The following is a 22912-nucleotide window of genomic DNA, read 5'->3' on the forward strand; positions in this document are numbered from 1 at the left end:
CCCAGATGTGGGAAGAACATGTGATTTAAGAGGAACAGTGAAGTGAGAAGCACAGATCGAGAAGCTTTATCCCCCCCCCCCACACACACACACACAAACACAAATGCAGGTCTCTCTTTAGTAGCCCTTGAGTTTCCAGCACAGTATTATTATATTTACATCCAGCTAGAGGAGTTTCTGCCTCAGTTCTGATTTTAAGAAAGCAGCAACTGCCCAACAGCTGAATTAAAACTAAAACTAAAACAGGAGCTAGACCCAGAACTCAAGAACTCTGGAGTTAGTAGAATCACCAACGTCATTTTCAATCTTCAGGAAACTGGAAACTTCAAATCTAGCTTACATGTGTGCTTCACTGGCTCCCACAAAGCTTCCTCTTTTATATGCCCATGTTGTTACATTAGAGTAATTTCAGTTTTAGTGCAAACTGAAAGCTGCATATTAAGAATTAGAGCATGGTGTTCAAACATTAAATTTCTAGGAGGATGATAAGAATGAGTATGATGATTTGCTTAATCCTCTGGTCTACCCACTGGTGGATCCTGGTGCAAAACAGTGCCTGAAGAACGGGGATTTGGCAGCAAAGTCATGCCCTTAGAATTAAGGAACATGCCCAGAAATTTGACTTCAGCAACAGAATTGACCGCATTCCTGGTTTTTTGCCAAGCTTTATTGATTTCAACTGCCTGATTTTGGGGAAGTGATGGGTTTTGCTTTAGCTATTGTTTGTTTAGCGATTTAGTTCCCATTTTAACTGGGAGTCTGTAGCTCAACGTGTCAAAAGGAGCTGGTATGGCTTGGAGGCAGACATGACTATGCACTCAGAGTTCCTAAGAACAGGCCGCTCCCGTCTACTCCTATGCATGGAAGGCAGAGCTGTGGAGAGCCATGCACATCTGGGGGCAGCACGAAGCTACAGCCCCATAAACTTGTTCTACATGCTTCGTCCCTTCACATAAGTAGTATGAGAACAGACTAAAGCCAGAGGTGTCTTATACATCAGCAGTAGGTTAAAATTAGAAGGGAGTTTTACAAATCCAACCTGCAAAGTGATTTTTTTTCTGATTCATGTGGATTCCATAGATGTTTAGACCATTTTTTCCCACATTAGGGGAGGATCAATGGTAAGGCACATTAGTGCTAATTAGGCATTAACAAATGTTCACTAGTGCACTTGCACAAGTGTTCGTTAGTAGGAATGCACACCTGCAGTAATGTGAACTTGTGCTAATGAGAATTAGATCCAGTAGATCAACATTCTGGGTAAAATGATGCTAGCATCAATGAGTGAATGATGGAATGAAGGACTCCTGACAAACATGGATGGCACAGAAATACGAAAATCTGTACATCCCTATAGATATCCCTTCCTGATTGCTGCAAATCACTTGGAGATTTGCCAGTAGATTCTAAGTGAGCTTCCCCTATGCCTGAATAGCAACCAATTAAATTATTTCCCCAGCTTATTTACTAACAGCAAAGGTCTAATGGGTGGTTTCATGCCAGTACAATGGCAGATTGTGTATTTTAGCACTTACTTTAAAAAACTTCAGTATCAAGAATTTAAGAGTTTCACAAACACTGAGGCTTCCACAAACATTTTGACTGCTTTTATCTGTTACACTTTTATTTATTTAAATAAATGGTTCATAAAGGATCGTATCTCATATTTGCCTGACATAAGCCTCATTAGTCTAATGGGCTTTCCTTAAGTAGCACTAGCACTTGATACAAACCTAATCGCCCAGTTTTATAAATGACAGATATTTCTTAAGTAAAATAATATTGTTTTCCACGACAGTGCTATGCATTTATCATCATGAAAAAAAGTAGTTTAAGAGCAAATAGTGCTGCATTCTTCCTTACATTCCATCTGTGCGTTCTTTCTTCTATGAAGACACTTCCTGCATCAGGCTCAGCTGGTGGAGTGGACATTATCCAGTATGCTTGGTGAAAGAAATCAGAGGTGCTTGATGACCCTAGACCACATGATCTCAAACGATGGGCACTTGTAACAAACACAGAGGACTTTTGCATGACAATGTCAATTTTCTGTAAGCAGTGGTGGATTTTTGGTTTTTTGGAGTTCTTGCACTAGCAATTTCCACTGAATAGAAGATGTGAAAAAGCGTATAAACTAACTGACCTGAGTTCTCATCCTCACATAAGCATGTAAACTGGGAACAATGGGAGCATTTTAAGGAAAGCCATAAACTAATAGGACTTGAATAGGATTCCTTTACATCACTGATCATGTGCTAACACTGATAAAGAAATAATTTATAAAATTCTCATAGAAGTTCAAAACAATTAAGTTTCTAGTATGAGAGTTCACAAAGAACTATTTTGCAGGCTCCAGGCTTCTGAAATTTGAATTTAGGCTCTACGTCAGACCTTTTCCTTATATTAACATAGCAGTCATTCCAAGCAAAACCTGTTGTTTATTAAGGAAAATTAGTCACATTCTAAATTTGCATGAGGGTTTCCCCCCTGCATGTAGTTCCAGGGAAAAGTCCTTGTAGCTGACAGGTATTCAAGAACTGGACTTTCGCTATGCAAATGTGAGTATACCTGACAGCCCTACATTCTGACTTCATCCAAAGTCTGATTAGTGTTATTGTATTTCCTCTTTTGTGGTAGAAAATTCATGTCTTGAGCAAAACCATTTCTCTTTCAAAAACGTTTGTCTTTCTTCACTTCACTGCAATGAAGTCATAATGTTGAGAATTTAGTTGCTAACAGCTAACAGATGACATGCTGAGCAATAGCCAGTATTTCCAGCACAAAAATCTTTCAACAAGAGAAAAGCAAGGGGGTTCTCAAAAATGTGTGAAACTCAACCCTTGATCCAAAAGAAATCTGAGAATGCTCTCCAGAAACCATAGGAGGGACATTGGTATAATCCCATATAGAAATCCCATCTCTATCGTACAGATAATTCCATTTCCCTTTAAAAAAAATTACCCTTCCATCAATGATTTACTGAATTTGAAACACAGCATTATTCTGGAAAATTTTAACCCAACCAGACACAATGAACTGTAATTGTTAAGAGTCCTGCATTCCTTTCCTTGTACATTATTTAGGATCTTCCATGTCAAAGCAAGAGCATCACATGGCTTCCTCTCCTAGCCTTAGCTTTGACTTACACTGAGCGATGTTTGATGTTTGGTATGAGGCTATTTATATGTTCATCCAGTGACTACCCAACTATGCCAAGTTATTAGAGGTTTCGCGTTTGCATTATGTCAGTGGTAGACTGATGTTTACATAGAACTCACTTGTGGCTACAAAAGCCACTTACAATCAGAACATTCTAAACAAAGTCAAATGTCAGCTCTGCTGTCTACCTCTTCACACTGGGGGTTCCTCCAGATGGAGGGCTCCTAGCGCTACCAGTCACAAGACACTGTGCAGCTATTTCGTCTTTCCCTCCTTAACAGATTTTCTGGGGTAAGAAAAAAGCAGTGGAAAACATGAGTTATCATCAGACAGCACCATCATCCAAACTCCTGCAAAATTTTGTGAATGAGGCAGAGCAATTGCTCCACAAAGGCTTTTCTCAAAGCACTTTCAATCCTGCAATCCATTACTTTCATAGGAGTCTCAAGTTGTGCTCCTAATAGATGCTTGGGTTGATGATGCAAACTCGTGTCTGTTTAGCCAAATGTAAGTCACACCCTGTCCAATTAGTTCCTCATAAGTTTGTTTTGCTTTGCTGCATCAAGAAGTAACCTAAGGAACACTAGCTAAAATATGAGCAGAGACCAAATTCAAATGTAAACACAGTCTGTTTTAAGTGCCTGCTAACAGGAAACCAAAGCCATCTTGATATTTTCATACTTAGCTTCCTCTGTCCTCTCTCCTACCCAACTCATTCTCTGCAATGATGTTCCCTTTGTCTACCAGTTTACACTTTGCTGTTACTCTTAACAGTTTACACATGTTTTTTTCTTTTCAATGCATTTAAACATGATTAATCTAACCGCTGCCAGATGTGGCTTGAGTGAATGCTGTGTGCAACTTCTGGCGTGAATTTACAACCCTGGACAAGTCTTATGTTTTTGAATGTGCTTTTGGCTTGTGCTATTTATTATAAATCTAGATTTACACAAATGAGATGCAAGTCATGCTACTGATACCTCACATGTGTACAAACAACAACAGAAACAAAACAGTAAACAATACATTTGGGGTACAAGATTTTGGATGGCTCCCCCTATTCTAAGCTGGAGCAAAAAGCAGCTCCCTTCATGCCTTATGTGCACACGAGGCAACGTGTGTTGGAAAGAGGCTGTGGGACTCGACTCTGATGCTGTGCACGGCCTCCTTCGCCTCAATTCCTTGCACATGGGCATCCGCATCATCCACTCTGTATGTCAGATCAAGTCTCGGCATGTACATCTCTCTGCCTGAGACATCCTCGGGAATGGCTGGCAGGGGTGGAAGGAACTGGACAGTCTATGGGCCAAGACCAGAGCTGAGGTCTCCAGCCCCTTTCATGTGCCTTCATGTGGCACGGATCCATCAAGCGTAGTCCAGTCTACACTGACTAGGAATGGCTCTTCCGCATTTCAGACAGAGCCTGGAACTCTATGAATGCAAATAAAACTGAGCTATGCTCTTTCCCCAAAGTTATGTCTAAAAGCGTGCACGGAAGAGTGATCTTTTTTTTTAATGCATCCAATGCACTTTAACATGTCTTTATGTTTATGTGCCCACCCTTGACAAGCAAAGGCTGCAACTGGGCTGCAACAACTCCTCAGCCTAATGAGTCTATGCCTCCTGCTTTCAGCTCTGCTCCAATACAGCCTGTGTTTGATCAATTATTGGATAATCCTATTTTAGACTAGATATCACTGTTTTATTCTTTTACTGAGCTTATTAGGGTGGGCAACAATGCATCTGTCTGGAACTGTATTTTAAGACAGAATAAATATTAATAATATTGATTAATACAATTTTCCCACTAATCCACCACAAAAATCATCTATATGTGTAATATGTGTGTTGTAGTGGTTAGGATCGCGGAACTGGGACTCAGGTGATCTGCATTTTAGTCCCCGTTTGGCCATGGAGTCAACAGGGCGACTCTGGGCCAGTTGCAGACTCTCAGCCCAACCTACCTCACAGGGTTTTTCTTGTGGGGATAAGACTGAGAGCAGGAGGAGGAGAATGATGTAAGCTGCCTTGAATTCTTTGTAAGAAAAAAGGTGGGATATTAATCTAATAAATAAGTATACACATGGCATTACATACTGTAATTTATGAAAGGAAGGGTCAACCCAATTTCAACAATAAACTACATTTGGTTTTATTAGCACTTTCCTCATCTGTGAAAAAAAAGATGACAATAAGGTCCAGCATATATCTAGTAAAATATCCATATAAAATGTATCCCTACATGTCAAGAGTTTGGAATTACCACTTCTCTACATTGAAAGCATATCAAGAAAGTCATGATTACTGACATCTTTTAAAAGTTTTAATAGGGAAGGATTACTGCATTTTCCAATAAAATAGAGCATGGAAATGGCATGGGGGAAAAGCAACAAGACAACAGTATGAATAAATGAAACCAAAATATAGAAAAACTAAATAGTAAGACGTGTGGAATATTAAAAAGTTATCAATAAATGCCTCACACAGTAATCAATACTAATGTGCTACAAAAAGACCCAAGTGTCTGATATTAAACTTGGACATAGTCTAGATGTATCATGGGAAAAAATAAATCAAAGAGAAATCAATGTTATAAATGAGGTTATTAACTCCCTGGAGCTGTTCATTACACAGCAGATTTTTAAACAGAAAGTGCACTCGATGGGGCCTCTTATTGTAGATACTGAGCAAAAAGTGTCCATCAATCAAAGGTATCAATCATTCTGATAGCAGTTAAATAGCATGCCAATCTCAAACAATTATAACAATATATTTGCAGTAATGATCACAAAACACTGGTGTAACATTATGATTTCTAACTGTTACATTGATGCAGGAGGCCTAAGAATTTATTTTCTGCAGATGGAAATCTTAGGATTGGGTTCAGGACTAGCATTTATACTGTCAGCCTCTTACACAACGGCTAAAATAAATTTGTAGCAATTGAGGATTTGGTATTATATTTTCAAGAATGCCAGAATATGTTTTCCCTCTCATTCTGACTAACAAAAGACTTGAGGAGAACCTCAGCCTATCCTTATCCTCCTTGATTATCTAGTCCTTCTAATACTGTGCGTTCACTCACTGAAAAGTCAGAAATACTGAAAGGGGATAAGATTAAACACCAACACAATATTGGAACTAAAACCAAAACAAGCAAGCTCATTCAGGAGACAGAAAAAATCATGATTGAAACAAGCTGTAAATTTACAAGGCCAAAAAGGAAGACTATGAAGTTCTTAATTCATATACTTTCACAGGCGTTGAGTTTAAAAGGCATCTAACAACGAATAAAGTTTTTTAAAGTAAATGTCAACCTCCGTTTCATTTTAAGAATAGCAGCAACTCAATATTTTAAAAGTATTAATTGCAAACGTTTTGCTTGTTCTTACCAGTAACTGTTAGGACACTGGTCTGCGTTCCTGCATTGCACTCTGACCTCATCTTACAATTACTTTTTGTAATTCCCTCCTAATTTCTCTGCCTGCTACATCTCTTGTAATGCCATTGCCGGAGCTGCTCTGATATTACCACGACCTTTGCCAACTGCTGCAAGGGGGTCCTTGCAAGACACACTGAGACATTAGGGGGCTTTGGTAGACCTGGGCTGTCCTGAGCTCTTTGGCTACAAGACTGATGTCCCAGAGAGGTTGCTGTATCTAGGGTCAGCTAGCCAAATCGTTAGAAAAAATATTAGAACAATACCAGAACAACTGTTTCAATATCAGCTGAGAAAGGTGTGCTAAATTCGTCAATAATAATGCTCCGTTTATAATATAGGTGTTTGAATACAACTTCTCGCCACATGTACCCTAGCTGCTAGTTATGAATGTATACTGGCGTACAGACAGTACAGAAAGCAACATGGAAGTGCCTAATATTGAACCCTCAGGCTGAAATCCAGATACAACACAGGGCTTTGTGATGGCCAAGGACAAACTGGTGCTGCAGCCCAGTAGCTGCAAACAGGTCCCACTGAAGTAAACATCACCTATTTCTGAGCAAATAGGCACGGCATGTAAATTTAACTTTTTGAATAGTAGACAACTATGTTGTGATGCTTTTCAAAGTCTCCCAAGTGCTTTGCTATGTGGCATGGTGAGGAATGTGGGACAAAAGCAATCAGCAACTACTTTTTGGATCCACAGAACTGTTGGGGAACATTTGATCTCCATGCAAAAGGAAAATACACGTGCCAATAAATTGTTGCATCAACTATGTTTAATTTCTTAATATTAAATCATTAATATTCATTAATAATTAAGGAAATAATTATATCAGAAATCTTAAAAACACATGTTATTACCAACAGGGACAATTCTATTTAAAAACTAAAGCAATTTAGTGCAATTAGATTGATGTCTACTCATAAGTGAGACTAAATGAATTCAATTGAACTTACTCCTAGGTAACTAAGCACAGAATCTCCACCTCAGTAGCAAGAACTTGTTATTCCAAGCACATTCAACAAAGTCCAAATATATTTTGTAAGAATACTATGATAATTTCTTCCAGCAGAGTTTTGATTTGCAGAGCTGAGCTGGAAGGTAAAACGTTGATGTTGTACACTCACTCCAAATTTATTATGCTTTATATATGGTTGGTTGGTGGTTGCTTTTGCTTTCCAGTATTCCTCAATCTGAACCCTTTATTTAGGGAAAGCAATACAGTCATACATATCCAATGTATAATGATATACAGGAAATATGTCAAATGTTCCAAAGGGTGTTGTGAACGTAATGGATTTTTCATTGTTTGGAAACCTTTTTGCACCCTCTTTGTGCAATGCAGTCCATAAATAACAGTCAGAACCCTGGAGTCACATTCTGTTTTGAATCAAATTATTTTTTATTATAGAACACAGTGGCTGTAGCAGTCATACTTTTAAAAAAAAATGGAAAGCACACACTTAAAGTTTATGTTGCAAGAATCAAACATGAATGTCATATGCCTTTAAAGTTGCTGTTGTTATTTTGGAGAAGGAGGAGAAAAGATAGCAGAGTAGAATGACGGCCTTATATAAGAATTTTGACAGCCAGCACAGTGAAGACCTGGGATGAATAGTTAACTGCAATAACTGAAGAAGCTCTTATTTTTCAGACATTTAATAGCTTGGGACAGACTTACACGCCAAAAATGAATCATGATTGAATGGCAAGCACCAGAGTACCTTGAAAATCCACTTAGAGGTTCTGGTGATGTCATAAAGCACAAGAACAAAGCCTAAAAGTCAGCAGAACCCCGAGAGAGAGTTATGGCTCTGAAATTCTCCCCCCCCCCTTCCAAAGAACTTGTTTTAAATTTTACAAAATGCATGGACTGGCAATAAAATACTGTTGTGGAAAAATGTTAATGGACAAAGCAGACATTTTAAGGTTTCTCCCTACCTGACTTTTCTAACTGTGGACTGATGTAAATCAAAGTACCTTTTGAGAGGGGGTGGTGGGTATATCATATATCACCTGCTGTTTTATAAACTTCACTCTTTCCTTATTTGTTGTGGCATTATTTTTCTGTGTAGAGCAGTCTATTGACAGAAATTCCCACAAGCTTCATTTCTGCTACCTTTAAATTATATCCACAAGACTTCTGGTTGCTTTCTGCATTTTTAAAAACTTCTTTTACATGAGGGATGACCTGTCTAAATGTGCTGAAACTTCTGTAAAATAACAAGAGAAATGCAGCATGTACTCATTAAACAAATCCAAAGGTCTGTCATATATCAGTTCACTGTGGGCTTTTGGATTTGAGGTCCACTATTTTTAATGTCTTTTTTCTGTCTAGAATAATTCTAGACAGTGATACACAGCACTCAAGCAATACATAGCCTGAGGCTTCTAATGCAACCTGAATGTGTTGGTAGAACCCCACATTTCATTCTCATCAAATTCTCTGGCTGTCCTAATTGCCATGACTATGTGGAAACATGTTGGTAACAAATGGTGAACACCCAAAAGAAGTATAAAGAAGCCCACAGTCTTTCTGCTGTCAATTCTCAGGAAGAAAGAAATCTCTATTTATCACAGGGAACGTGCTTTGTAGGAAAAGTGCAATCAGCTTTCCTGTATCTTTCACATCTTAATATTTTCATGATAACATTTGCATGTATTCAAAGAAAGTTATCATAGAGAAGTAAATATGAAAGACAACCATGATCCACTGGTTCATTTCTCAACTTTACATTTTCTTTTAAGGTCCAGTTGCCTTAGCCACAAACAATTATACTCTCGTCAAATCTAAAAGACAAAGTTCACCTAATATACAATTTGGCATGAGTTTGAAATATTTGGAAGTGGATACAATTCAGGTTGGATAAAAATCAATGATTTTTTAAAGAATAAAAAATCAGTTTTCCAAAAAATCAAATTGGATTTTTTTTTATTTAAATTGGATTTTTAAAAAACAAAATGCATTTTGAGGAAAAATCTATCTAAAGATAGTTTTCTGTTTAAGATAGATTATGGTCCAAAGATAGTCCATAATGAAGTAAAGATGACTTTTTAATTATGCAGCATGAGGATGATTCAATGCATAAATGCTTTGGTAAATGAATTCTATTAGGCCATTCACAATGTCATGCTCTTCCAGAGCATTCTGTAAGATTATTGGGCAGTTTTTCTCTCTAGAGGATAGTATCACAAATGGTTGGTTTTCCAGTTCTTAAAACTGTGGATTTGTGTCTGCAGAGATCACATGTTTCTACTTCACAGCAAACATGTTATAAAATAAAGAAACAGAGTTGAGAAAAAAGACCTTACTCCCATTGTTCCTTTCCAAATCTTGGTACACAGAAATCACCCCTTACCTATTAAGTGCTTAGTTTTAAAAAAATCATTGAATAGAAAAGGATTGTTGGGAGAGGAATAAACCTGCACAAGAAGCTAATCGTGAGGAGGGTTCAGAAAAGCCCCTTTGAGCAGAATACTTCACAGCTCTTTGGATCCTTTTCTCAGGTTTATAATATTATTCTTTCCCTGGAGGAGAAAAGTTATAATGGCAACAGGCCTTAAAAGAGACTCAGTTTGGGAATATTTTAATGAAGTTCCTCTACCTATGAATTAAGCAGGTGTGTGTACAAATTATGTAGAAAACCATGATTTAAATCTAGTCCTACTGGCTAGTGATTTAAATTGTGAATTAAATTGCTCTGATTTAAATCAAATCTACCCTGATACAATTCTTTCCTCAGAATATTAAACGGAGATACTCCTTTTGATATTCTATAGATATGTACTTTTCAGACTGGACAAGAAGTATCTTGTACTTGAGTATCCTTCTTTGAATACTGGGAAAGCTAGTGCTGTATTTCATATAATTCTCACACTGTCCTCAGCAGTGATCACAGTGTTTATGGAGTTCTGTTAGGCAAGGGGAATTGTGTCATTTTGCATATGAAATATAGATACATTTTATTAAAAGATACTTAAATTTAAAAGATACTTCATTACAATGAAAGAAGCCAGGGCAGCATAATCACAATCCAGCAGACAGTGGAAGGCCACCATAAACTCAATGAACCTGCTGCTTTTACTACCTGTGCAAGACTGGAAAAAACCTGTAACATATCAGGTAAGCTACACCACTGCGTTCAGATTGTGCATGACTCAGAGCAAGGAAGGAAGGAAGGAAGGAAGGACGGAAGGATAACTACATAAGGAAAGTGCTGTGAACTACCCAGAGAGCTATGGCTTTTAGACAGGATAGCAATGAAAACGGCAGCAACAACTTATCAGAAACCTCAAAAAAGCAGAAATTGCATTATCCTTGCGCTATAGTAAAAATATGCTTGGGGTGGGTGCCAGATTTTAAGCCCCCTCTCCCACAAATCCACCATAAGCCTACCAGGCAGTGGCAGGAAGAGATTATTTTCTTCAGCATCTTTTTACTGATGTGGCAAATGCACTGTAGAGTGGAAGCGCAGGATCCAGCAGGATCCCGGATAAAAGATAACAGGGCTCGGCAGCTGTCCAGCCACTACTTCGCAGCATGTCCACTAGACTATCACAACCCCCACCCAACTTCTGAAAGGGGATGTCAGCATCCAGCATGACCTTTGGTGGGCCCTCTAGGCACCTACACCACTATCCAGCCAACATAAAGTTGGAATTAGCTTCATTTTTTAAATAAGGGACAAACAGCCACAAGTGCAAACTTGTATTTGCACTAAACACATTCACTTTTGTACAGGATGCATTTTAAATGTATGCAGAAACCAGGGCAATCAGCCAAATACAAATGTCCTTTTCTGAGCTCAGCTTTTCAAAAAACTAATTTAGACAGAAAAACATAAATGGATTTTTTTTTTTTTAAATCACCGCAGTAATCTTGCTTCCTCAGAATGGAACTAATTAAGGCAGAAAATCCCTTTTTCTCAGCTCTTTTTTAGAATATCTTCCTTGGGGATAATTGAGTTGGGATTGCGAGCCATATTTACAAATTCTCTATCTTTTTTCTTTTCAAAAGGAGGTCTTCATGCTTCATTTTTTTCTTTCTTTGCTCAAGATATTTCAGCTTGCAGAAGTGAGCAAATCACTCATTTAATTGGTACCATGTGTTGCTCATTAACATTATTGTATCACTTTTCAGTTGTGTTTAAATGAACAGTCCATGCATTTTATAGAAGTGCATGAAGTTTCGAATTTAAAAGATAGATAAGAAGATAGATGGATGATAGATAGCATTAGACCAATGGGCTATCAGATGCATTTCCTTTTCTTGAAAGAAACTCAAGATGTATCAGGGCACATATTCAAACTTGGGCACTTAGATTAAAATGAAATGCACACTCAGGAAAAGAACAGACAATATTAGAGATGTTTATTTGGCTCACAAGACACTGCAGTGAATACCTCTGTTTAAATCCAGGTATCCAGCCATTTGGAGCAGGGTTCCGGAGCAGCCCTCACCTTTACAGGCACAGGCATGCGCACACCTAAATATACCCCAGTCACCCTGCTCCAAATAGCAGCTTCCTCACTGCTAGCAGCAGAAGGGGAAGGATGCTCTGTAGGCAGCAGTGGTGGGCACCTTACCCTAGGGCTCAGAGGAAAGGCCTTGTGCGCGCTATTACTCAGAACAGTGGTTCCCAACTTTTTCATTTGTGTACCCTTGGCAGCCCATTTCCATAAACTGCACCCTTCATATTAGCAAAATATACACAAGCACTGGCATGACAACACTCAGCGTTTGGGAAGCAGAGGAGAGCAAATGCTGAGCCTGTGAGAGGTGCATGCGCACTGTACTGGCATGTTCTTCCCACCATTTGCCTAAAGGACAAAGCAAGGGAACAGGGCTTTTCTTGGAGAAAACCCACTCCATCTCTCATAATGTTCAACTGATTTCAGAACTTCTGACTTGCAACTTGCCTTTTGACGCATGTGCCTTTTCTGCCATTATGCTATTTTTTCCAGGTACCCCTAAATGTCTTGGTTCATGCCTCTGGGGGTATACAAACCCCATGTGAGAAATCACTGATTTAGCGAGTAACTATAGAATTAGAATGCTTCCTTCAGATTATTTACTATATTAACCTAGTTACTTTTTAAAGGAAGCTTAGAGTTTATGATTTTTAGGAAATTGAAAAATATACAATTTAAATGTTTTAAAATCCACGCATTTTCTCCATTCTCAGCTCTATGAAAGCCTAGAATCGACCATTACTACAAGGAAAACATGCCCTTCAGAGTTATTAAGCAGTATCAACTATTTGGCAGAGTAATGCTGAGGAGGATCTGGGGACAACTGAGGTGGCAGAGTTGATACTTCCAAAGCCTGCTCATCAGCCATTTTCTTCTGCCCCTCCCATTGCCTCCAGTGAAGGGAGGGAGGGAAGGAAGGAATTTACTATGGGGTCAACAGAAGTGGAAAACTTCTAAAATGCCCAATAAAAAAGAGCCATAGTCTCAGGTGGCTGAAAAAATGTGTGGTTTTATTCCAATACATTTCAGCCCTGAATGATATATATGCACCTTCTTCAAGGGTCAGTAAAACTACCAGCAGGATCTCTGAGAAAAAGTAGTTTCCAAGAAGAATCCTGGAGACTATGTTTTTCAAAAATCTCTACAGGCGCTTCTAGAAATACCAGCCTGTGACAAAGACCCATATATATTATTCAGGGCTAAAACATGCAGGGCTTCTTCCTGAAATAAACAACATATTTTTTCAGCATCCTTAATCTTTATATTCTATTTGCCAGGTGCAAGAGTAATATAATTTGAGGACATGTTGGCAGAATGAGGGATGGTGCCTAGGATTCCGCAGATCCTTGGCCATCTCTGCATGCTCCTTTTTGGTTCTATTATCTGCAGCTCCCCAAGGAGGATTTGCATAGGAAGACCTCTTTTTCCACCCACAGAGAGTAAGATTCACCATATGCTATGGCCGCAGGGCCTCCTGCTGAGGACCATAAGATCACACCCTTTTTCTTATATATATGCTAGAACAAGAGCGTGCACAGTATCATTACAACTACTTGCTGAAACTGCCAATTGAACAACCTTCTCTGCTCTAAAGAAGTAATGCATACTGTCTGTAGAAGAGGGCAATCTTTTTGAAAAGAAATTCCCATGGTTATTCCATATATTTGCTGCAGAAACCTTAAGTTTACAAGCTTCAGCTTTAACTACATTTTTTGATAATGACCAAGAATTACACAGTCCTTGAGGGTGCTTTCTTTGTAGCTATGCTAACTGCTCTGCACCACTTTGCATGTCCTTTTGTATAGAAAGGTGGGATATAAATTCTGAAAATAAACCAGTATCTTTAACATGTGCTTGTGTGGAAACGAATAGCTGAACAGTGGCCATATGGAGAACGTTGAACATAAGTTCATGTATAAGAAGTGACATGTGGGATTAGGCTGCACTCGATATGTCCAATAGAATTTTGGGTGTCTGAACCTGTCATACATGTGCGATTTGCCACACCTGCCACGAGGGCTATGCTGAGCCGAGCCTCAGCTCAAACAGCTGTGCTGTCACAGCTCACAACACAATGAATGCTTAATGTTGCGGCACATGCAAATTCGACATTCATTCAGTCAACTTGCCTGGTGCCCGTTTCATTCTTGTATGTTGAATTTTTATTGCTCACGCTCTCCTGAAATTATCCGTAATTAAATAAGCCACAAAAATAAGGACATACCACACTTTATTTCTTATTAAATCTGTTTTCTCTAGAGGACTTTGGCCCAGTATTTCATGACTGGATGATATTTGAAGTCACTGTGTGGCAGGATCATTTCTTTATCTTTGGCTAGCTCTGCAGTACTGTCCTTCTGCAGGTTGGTACTGTAGCTTGTAGTCAGTACTCAATGCTGCTTGCTTTTCCTTATTGGGAGTACACGTGGGGGCCAATTTTAATACCTGCTTGTCTGCATGTAGGCACATCACACAGGGGGGCTAACATTTGAAAACTCCTTAGCAATGGCAGGAGCTCTAATGTGTGCGACGTTTCATACTAGCACAAGAAGAATACTTTTTAAAAAATCAGCTTTCACATGGTGGCTGCAATTTTAAAAAGGCTCTTAACACTTCACTTGCTTAAAAGCAGCATAGCTCATTTATATTACCATGGCAAAGGCATGCAATTGAATTGCGCAAGCAAAATGCAAAAAATAAAACGAAACCTCGCAATCCCCAGTAGCAGACTTTTAAAGCAGAACGTGAAAAGATAAGGGGCTGAATCCTGACAATCCATGAGAGCACCTCTGCCATGGGATTCTCACCACTGGCAGTGAGGAAAGAGGGTTCACCAATTCCTCCTTCCCCAATAGCCCCCTTTACAGCCCCAGAGCTGCTATAGAGACTTGGGGAAGCCACTGAACAGTGCAGGAAATGAAGCTGGTCCTCAGGGAAAGAAGAAATGGGCAAAAACACCCTTCCTGTTTGCTCTGCTGGGCCACCTTTGCTGGATTTCTGTCCAGTCCATGAAGGGGAGGAACCCTTCTGTTCACTCAAGGGGAAGTCTGGATCCAACACATTTTAAATGCATATTGCCTGAATTTCAGAAAGCTGCTTCCAGCCATCAGCTTGTCCATCCTGCCTCCTGCCCCATCAAACAATAACAGATGAACTAATTTAGCTCCACTGAAACCAAGAGGCCTGTATTTCAGATATGTGTAATCATTTATACCCAACCACTGATGCACAGTGTTTTTTCGATACTATTTTGTTTGTTGCAGTTAAAGAGTTGAGCCAATTTGCTATTCCTCATTTCCTCCTCCAGATTATTTGGAGAGATGTAACACATGCATTAAAGTTCAGTGTTTATTCACTAACAATGATTATTATTACCAGTGCAGTGTATCTAGATCTAATCAAGTTAGCATCACAAAAGGCTCATTCGAAATAAATAATAATTATTAATAAGAATTTATTAGTTACGGCACAATGGTAGGGCCCAACCCCATGCATAGACAGAAACAAGTCCTTCGACTCCCATCATGGCGACTGGGAATCACTGGGGGCTATCAGGCTTTTTTCTGTCTTAACCTGCATAGGATTTTGCCTAGTGTAGTCGGTGGGGAAAGCCTATTAATCTAAGTAGAAATCTATAATAAATGCAACTTAAAGAAGCTTTATAACAACTTAAGCCTATGAAGCAATACTTTCAAGGCATAAAAATATGAACTATGAGTTAAATCCTGTAGTTAGGAATTACGCACATTATAAGAGTTACACTTTTCTCTATTATAAAAGCACCCTTCCCTTCCCTTTCTTGGAATAGCCCGCACATTTAGCCCTTTCATGCTTGTTTACCTTTTCAGAGAAGTCCTTTGGCCCTAGTTCAGGTAAACTTACCGGTCAGGTATTCAAGAACAGCAGCCATATACACTGGTGCACCGACCCCAATTCTGTACTTCGGGTGACCTTTCTTTATATAACGTAGCATTCGTCCAACAGGGAATATGACCCCAGCTTTTGCTGAGCGAGAGGTCTTCGTTGACTTTTTCTTCCCACCCCTGCTGGACATTTTCCCTGAAGTGGATCTGGGCCAACACCCTAGAAACAAAGGGAAGGGGTAAGTTTGCAGATAAGGTCTCTAACAGCTACTTTCAGTAAATGACACCATCACAGCCCTTTAAAGCATACATGACAAAATCGTCATGGGACAAGGATTTCTGAATGCACTGATTACGCTCTGAAGGCACATAAGGGATCGCCCAGGCTTAAGCTAAGCAGGTCTGTGGCTGACCTGAGCTTGCAGGGGAGAGCACCTGGGAACTGCATGTTGCCACCTCAAGTTCCACAATGGGAGAAAGGTGGGATATCATGCAATACATAAAGACATAAATGGAATACGTGGCATGGAATGCTGCAGGATTATTCCCAAAGTCAGAGCTTATGTCAGAGGCAGTAAACTGCAAAGTACTAAGCACTATCAATGGTAAGGCTGGCAAACTAAGGAACGGTAATCGGAGGCTGGCAGGGGGCACAGAATTGGCCTTCCTGATTATCCCAGCATTTTTTTAACAGTAGGAAGATGGACTGGAATACATGTAGACAATGCCTGGATGAAACCCCTGAAGCCAAAGGTGGGATGGGACTATTGGAGTGGGCAGCTGACCCTCCAGTCCCAACTTAGAGAAGCAGAGGCCTGCGTCCAACCCTGAATGGGACATTTCGCCTGCCCAGCTGCATGCCCAGCAAATTTGCTCAGGAGGGCTGCCGAACAGATGTTCACTAGCAAGCAGAAGTTCACTAGTTCATTTTAGTTCATTAAACTAAAATCAGTTGTTCAAGCAAAATGTGCTAAATCCGTGTTGTATGATGATTTAACTCTGGTTGCTTTCAGATAGACGTTGATTTATAACATTCATTCCGTATGTACTAGATTTTTACAGAGCTTTCATCTTGCATTTTATCCTCAAAATAACTCTGTGGAGCTCAAACAGCTCTCCCAAACTGAATGGAGGCTTTGGACTACAACTACTATCAGCCCCAGCCAGCACAGACAATGGTAAGAGATGAGTTGCAGTCAAAAACATCTGGAGGGCACTAAATTAGGTAAATCTAGACTAGGAGGTAGCAGCTATGCCAATGCCACTCAGCAGGCTTTACCTGGCTGAGTCCCAGGTCTTTGTCTGGTTCTCTAACCAGTATACCGTATTCACAGCCACAAATACATGAAAAGCAAATAACGTGTTTGCCTGACAAAAACCAGCAAATTATTAAGCTGTACACTGAAAGTGTATCATGGGGTTAAAACTAAGAGTACAGTGACTAGAGTCATAGAAGGAAAAAATACAAAAAGGCTATCTAGTCTAACCCTCCATTCAAAAAACAGATCGGCCAAATAGTTTCCTACGTAAGAGAGCGTGCAATGTGCCGTAAGGAGATGGATGTTAGTTCCACATGACTCATTCACTGACAACAGATGTTTCCACCAAAAGCAAGGACGCTAATCAAACTGATCTTGGGAAAAAAGAAATCCTTTCCCATACCTGTTACATTGTTGCATGCAATTTACATGATTTGAAATTTTATTTATTTATTTAAGATATTTGTATGATATTTGTATGCCGTCTTTTGCGAGAGCCTCAGGACAGCTTGCACAAATAAAAAAATACATAAATAAATTCACTGGCATTAAGATAGAGGGCCACTACAGTTGTTGAATATAGTTAGAAAATGCAAAAAACAGACAGAGAAATTTGGCTTTTGAACAGCACAGTTGTGTGCATATTTGTTCAGAAACAGGTTTCATTGTTTGCAATGGAACTTAACTCCTAGGGCAGTGTACCCAGCAATGTAGCCTAAATGTTCATATATAAAATTGCCTTTTTAAAAAAGAACACAACCCCAAACATAATTAACACAGGTTTTTTAAAAAGACAAGTTTAAAAACCCAGAACAACCTTAATGATGCACTACTATTTATTCTTGGAGATGTGTGGACCTTGCTAAATCAATTCTGTCTGAAGTTCATAGATCGTCAGGCATCTTTCATTCAGCCATCCGCTCACTGATGGAATCACACATATTTAGGGGTAGGTAAGAGTTCTGTTCCACTTATGCAAGTTTGCACTGATGCTAATGTGAATTTTTGCAAATCCTCCTAACAGGTTAAAAGGGGGTCCACAAGTCAGCAAAATTAGGATGGATCTACTATAAAATCAGTAGGTTAGAGTCACATAAATCTGAACTGGTCTTAATCCAGTACAGATTTCTCTAACATCCCTACTCATGTCTATTCCAGCTTACAGGTATCCTTAAAAAGGTGTTTTTTGAATGTGGGAGAAATTGGGAGAAAGAATGTGCAGTAACAATTATCTCTTATCATACCTCAACTCTCTACTACATCTGACAAAATTAACTTCCTTTTTGTAAATAAAAGACAAAATTCATTATTTGGCAACACTCTATATTGTTCCAACTGATAAACTTTCCTTGCTAATTTTTAAAATGGATAATTCTCTACTGCTAGATATGCCTGGAATTGTGACTCTGCACCAGCACCTTTCCTGAATATGTTCCAGTTGTACAAGAATGTTATTTATTACAGGCAGAATTACTCCCAGACTTGTCCTTTCCGCTGATGGGTGAATTATCTTGTTTACTGTACTGACAACTGTATCCAAACTGAGCATTTTGAGAAAATCCTGTAAAGGTCAACCATGAGGACTAGTCCTAATTGTGAAGGGCTAAGCATCATGAGGGAAAAGCCCTTTGCACATGCTCAGAGGTGTTCCAGTCTTTATTATACCTTTCCATGTTATAGGGCTAAACTGTGAAACTAGATTCCAAGGCATGCAAAAGTGCCATTACATCCATTTATCTCTTTGGAAAGGATGGAACACTGCAACTACAACCTCCTGAGATATGAAATTGTGGAATTCATCTAGCACCACCACCACCCCCATGCTGTTTTATTCTGTTCCCCTGCAGGAGTTTCATAAACTTCAATCCGGCAACTTCCTTCCACAAACTTAATTGGACTTGACACCCGTGAATGATGGCCAACAATTGCATGTTAATTTACTGCCACACACAAATCTATCGCTGATAGTTCTGCTGAGGATCTGTCATTTTTAACTTGTGTTTTTGTAAGAGTATAGGCTTTAAATTAAAAATGTTAAAAAGCTCCATGGAGAGGGGTGGTTTACAAGCTCAGAAACTGTTGCTCTTCTGGGAGCTGGTGGTTTAGAAAACTAGTCCAAATTCCTAAACTTTTGATTTCCTGTAAGCCAAGCCTGTAGCAGCTTTTTCCTTCACCCCTACAGAGATAGACAGTTTTATAAACAATGTTTTATAAGCCTAAGGAAAACCCAATGGCATATATTAGCCATAGGAAAACCTCCTTCTGACCCAAAGCTGTCCTGACACAAAGGGGTGCCTTTTTGCAGTGATTTTTCCTCTCTTCTCAAAACATTTCCCCTCCTTGCTGTTATTAAATCATCATGTCTAGCTTTTGCATTCTTGTTGCTCATTCTGTCCATTAGCTGTTTGCCCCCACCTTGTTGCAATTCTTTTGCTTCTGCGCGCTCACCCTTAGAAACCCAAACCTATCACTATATGTTAGACATTTCAGACTGCAAAAGACTGACTGACTTGCAAAAGAAGAAAAGCAAGCTCAACCAGCCCTACTCAGACATTTTGCAATGCCTGTAATTCTGTGCTTTCTAATCTGTGCTGACATGCCATTCAGGCTTTTGAGGGCACAATCCTATGCATGTTTAGACAAAAAAAGGTCTACAACTCCCTTGCTGGCTGGGGAATGCTGGGAGTTGTAGGACTTTTTTGTCTAAATATGCAAAGGAATGCATCCTGAATAAACTCTGGGTATTCTGTTTGTTCTTAGTATTCAATGAGTCAGTTTTCAATTGCAATTCTAATATGAATTCCTAACTGAATTTGTTCTTTTCTCCAATGATCTGGTTAACTTCTGATAGGAGATGGAAAGTCTTCTTAAATAGGAGATGAGAGGGAAAATCTTATATCTTGTGAACAGCAACAGTGGTACCTTGGCTCACGAACTTAATCTGTTCCAGGACTCTGGTCGTGACCCAACTTGGTCGCGAGCCAAGTTAAATTTCCTCATAAGGTTCAATGTAAATAAGGTTAATCCGTTCTGTAACCATTTTTTAAATCAGAAAAATGTGAAGTAAAGTGACAACAACAAAGATCGTGGCCATCTCCCCCCCCCACACACCCCAAGCACAAGCGCGGCCATCTCCCCGCCCCCCCCCCCAGAACGACCAAGATTGCGCCTGCACGTTATCCCTGCACGTGCCCGTCATCCCTGCAGGCGTCTGTCATCCCAGTGCGCTGGGGGTGGGGGGGGGGAGAGATGGGCGTGATCGCGGGTGCACTGGGGCGGGAGAGATGGGCGCAAACGGTTCACTGGGGTGGGGAGATGGCCTCGATCGCAGTTCCGTTCATGCAGGGAAGGTGTGTCTGATCAGAGGCGTGCTCCTGCAGGAAAGACAGGCAGAATCTCAGCCATCTGCCCCGTGGCTCGGCTTTGCTGCTCCTGTCTTTCCTGCAGCAGCGCGCCTCTGATCATGGATGCCTTCGCTGCACGAAAGCAACTGCGATCTGTGATCAGAGGCGCGCAGCTGCACGAATGACAAACGGATTCTCGGCAATCTCTCCTGTGGCTCTGCTTTGCTGCACCTGTCTTTCCTGCAGCAGCGCGCCTCTGATCACGGATGCCTTCCCAGCACGAATGGAACTGCGATCGTGGCCATCTCCCCACCGGGGGAGTGGGGGAGATGGCTGCGATCTTGGTCGCCACCCAAAGCGGTGTTCGCAACCCAAGTAAAAATTTGTCAGTAATTTTTGTTTGTGACCCAATTTTTTCCTGAGCCAAGGTGTTCGTGAGCCGAGGTACCACTGCATATTAGTTTTGACACACCACATGGGTGCAATGGAACTGACTCTACCTGCGGGAGAAAAGGCCATGCAAAATCATGTTTGAGAAGATAATGGAAACGATCAAATGTTTCTTTCAAGATTCTTCCTATGTTGCATTCTAAGTGTATGTATTTAGAAACAGGGACACTTGTAAATTGTTGGTTTACTGCTGTATAAAGTGTGCCAATGGCCTTCAGTCTCTTATAGCTGTAATTCTAAGGTTTGCTGAGCCTGCAGTGCAACACAGTATGTGCCCACTTTTTCTCTGAAAGCTGCCCAAGCAGCATGTGTTGATTTATTACATGAACATGTAATAAATATTTGGAAGTGTCCATTAAGTCCAATAGGTTTTTTGCCCAGGTAAGTTCACACAGAAATGCAGCAGGCTGCAGTTCCATTTTTTCAGCACTCTTTGAGGAAAGCATAGTAAAGAATGAAGAAGTTTTTCCCCTTCCAGTCTCTCCATTTTGTAATCTGAAAAAAACAACCTGGCAAAACACAATTTTCTCCATATGGATTTGTGTAGGCATGTAACTAGCAAGTCTCTATTAACCATCTGGCTAATTATGGCTTCTAAGTTGGCCCTTTAAGAAAAATGGAAGGCCACAAAATCCCCAGGGAATAGAGCATTCCAAAACACTTCATGTCCAGTTAATGCAACACAAACAGCCAATCAGCCACACTGGAACTTCAGTCTAGAGTTTTTGATACAATTTTTAAAACCATGTTTTTAAGGAATGGGGAAAAAGGCCAAACATCTGTCCATCATGCAAAACAAGCTGATTTATTAGTAATGGTTGAAAACTGAGATGCTGCCTGACTCTAAGGTTACCTGTAAAAATAAGCTTTCTAATGAACATTTAACAATGAAGTGTGAATATAACTTTAAATGTTTCAAAAACAGAAAAAGCCACAACTGTGTAATGTTTCCATGTCTTCATATAGCAAAGTATTCAAAAACTTCAAAATCTACCATTTCCCCACAGTACCACAGAAACAGGCCAGAGTAAATCTGATTGATCCTAGAATGCACTAGATCAAGACGGTCTGGAGCATTTGCTCCAAATGCAAAGTAGAGATGGAATCAATCATATCAATTGGTATCCATTTATCCTAAGAAAAGTAATGAAGTTAACAACAAATTACTGGGAAATGACAACCTTTGGGAAAGGATAATCTTTGGGTTAAATCCTTTCATACTTACTGAAAAGCTAAAATGGCACAAGGCTTCCTCTCATTCCGCTCTCTCCCATTTCACGGTCACAAGAAGGCTAGAAGCACCCACTTATGCTTTAAATTGACCACAGGTCCTTGAGGCACAAATTAGAAGAACTGCATTTTGTTTAAATGTTAAGCTATGATTTCAGAACAAGGCAGGATCTGAAACCACAGTAAATTATAGTTTCCACTTAAACCTTAAACAAACACAGTTGCCCAAGTTCAGACATACAGAAGAACTATGGATTGTTTAAAAGCAAGACAGCTTTGAATTCTTTCTCTCTGTTGAAAAAGTGGGCATGGGAAGCACAGCAGGAAGCCAGGGTTTCCCATTATGTCTTAATGGAGATACAGTGATGTTCATGTTAGTTGGCCCTTCTAGTTAACATACACACTTCCACTTTTAAAGATGCTGTGTCTGAAATATGTCTGTAGCAACATCAGCAAAGCTACATTATAATATATGTGAGGAGCTTTTTATCCATCCAGCTTCCCCTTCATTGCAGCATTTGATTATTAGTATTTCAGCTGTAAACTCTCACTAGACCTCCTGCTATTAATCAATGCAAACTCAATTTGGTGTGCAGAGTCAATTCCAACATTTGGACCTAGTTCGAAACAAGTACATATTCCAGCCTGCATTTGATTAATTTTAATACACTGTGTTTTAAACTAAGGTC

At 39.8% G+C, this 22912-nt stretch overlaps 1 protein-coding gene across 2 annotated transcripts in view; it reads right to left on the reverse strand.

The window, feature by feature from the left end:
- The window catches only part of LOC123035696 (core histone macro-H2A.1), a 59503-nt gene that overhangs the window by 30719 nt on the left and 5872 nt on the right, over positions 1-22912 (reverse strand). For both annotated transcript variants that reach the window (XM_044454115.1, XM_044454114.1), the window contains exon 2: positions 15960-16160. In XM_044454115.1, coding sequence (XP_044310050.1) covers positions 15960-16131 — 172 coding nt within the window. In that variant the 5' untranslated portion in view covers positions 16132-16160. The remainder of the gene's footprint in view (positions 1-15959; positions 16161-22912) is intronic.

This window comes from Varanus komodoensis, unplaced genomic scaffold, assembly GCF_004798865.1.
Source record: "Varanus komodoensis strain SLA01 unplaced genomic scaffold, ASM479886v1 scaffold7_3, whole genome shotgun sequence".
Lineage (NCBI taxonomy): Eukaryota > Metazoa > Chordata > Lepidosauria > Squamata > Varanidae > Varanus > Varanus komodoensis.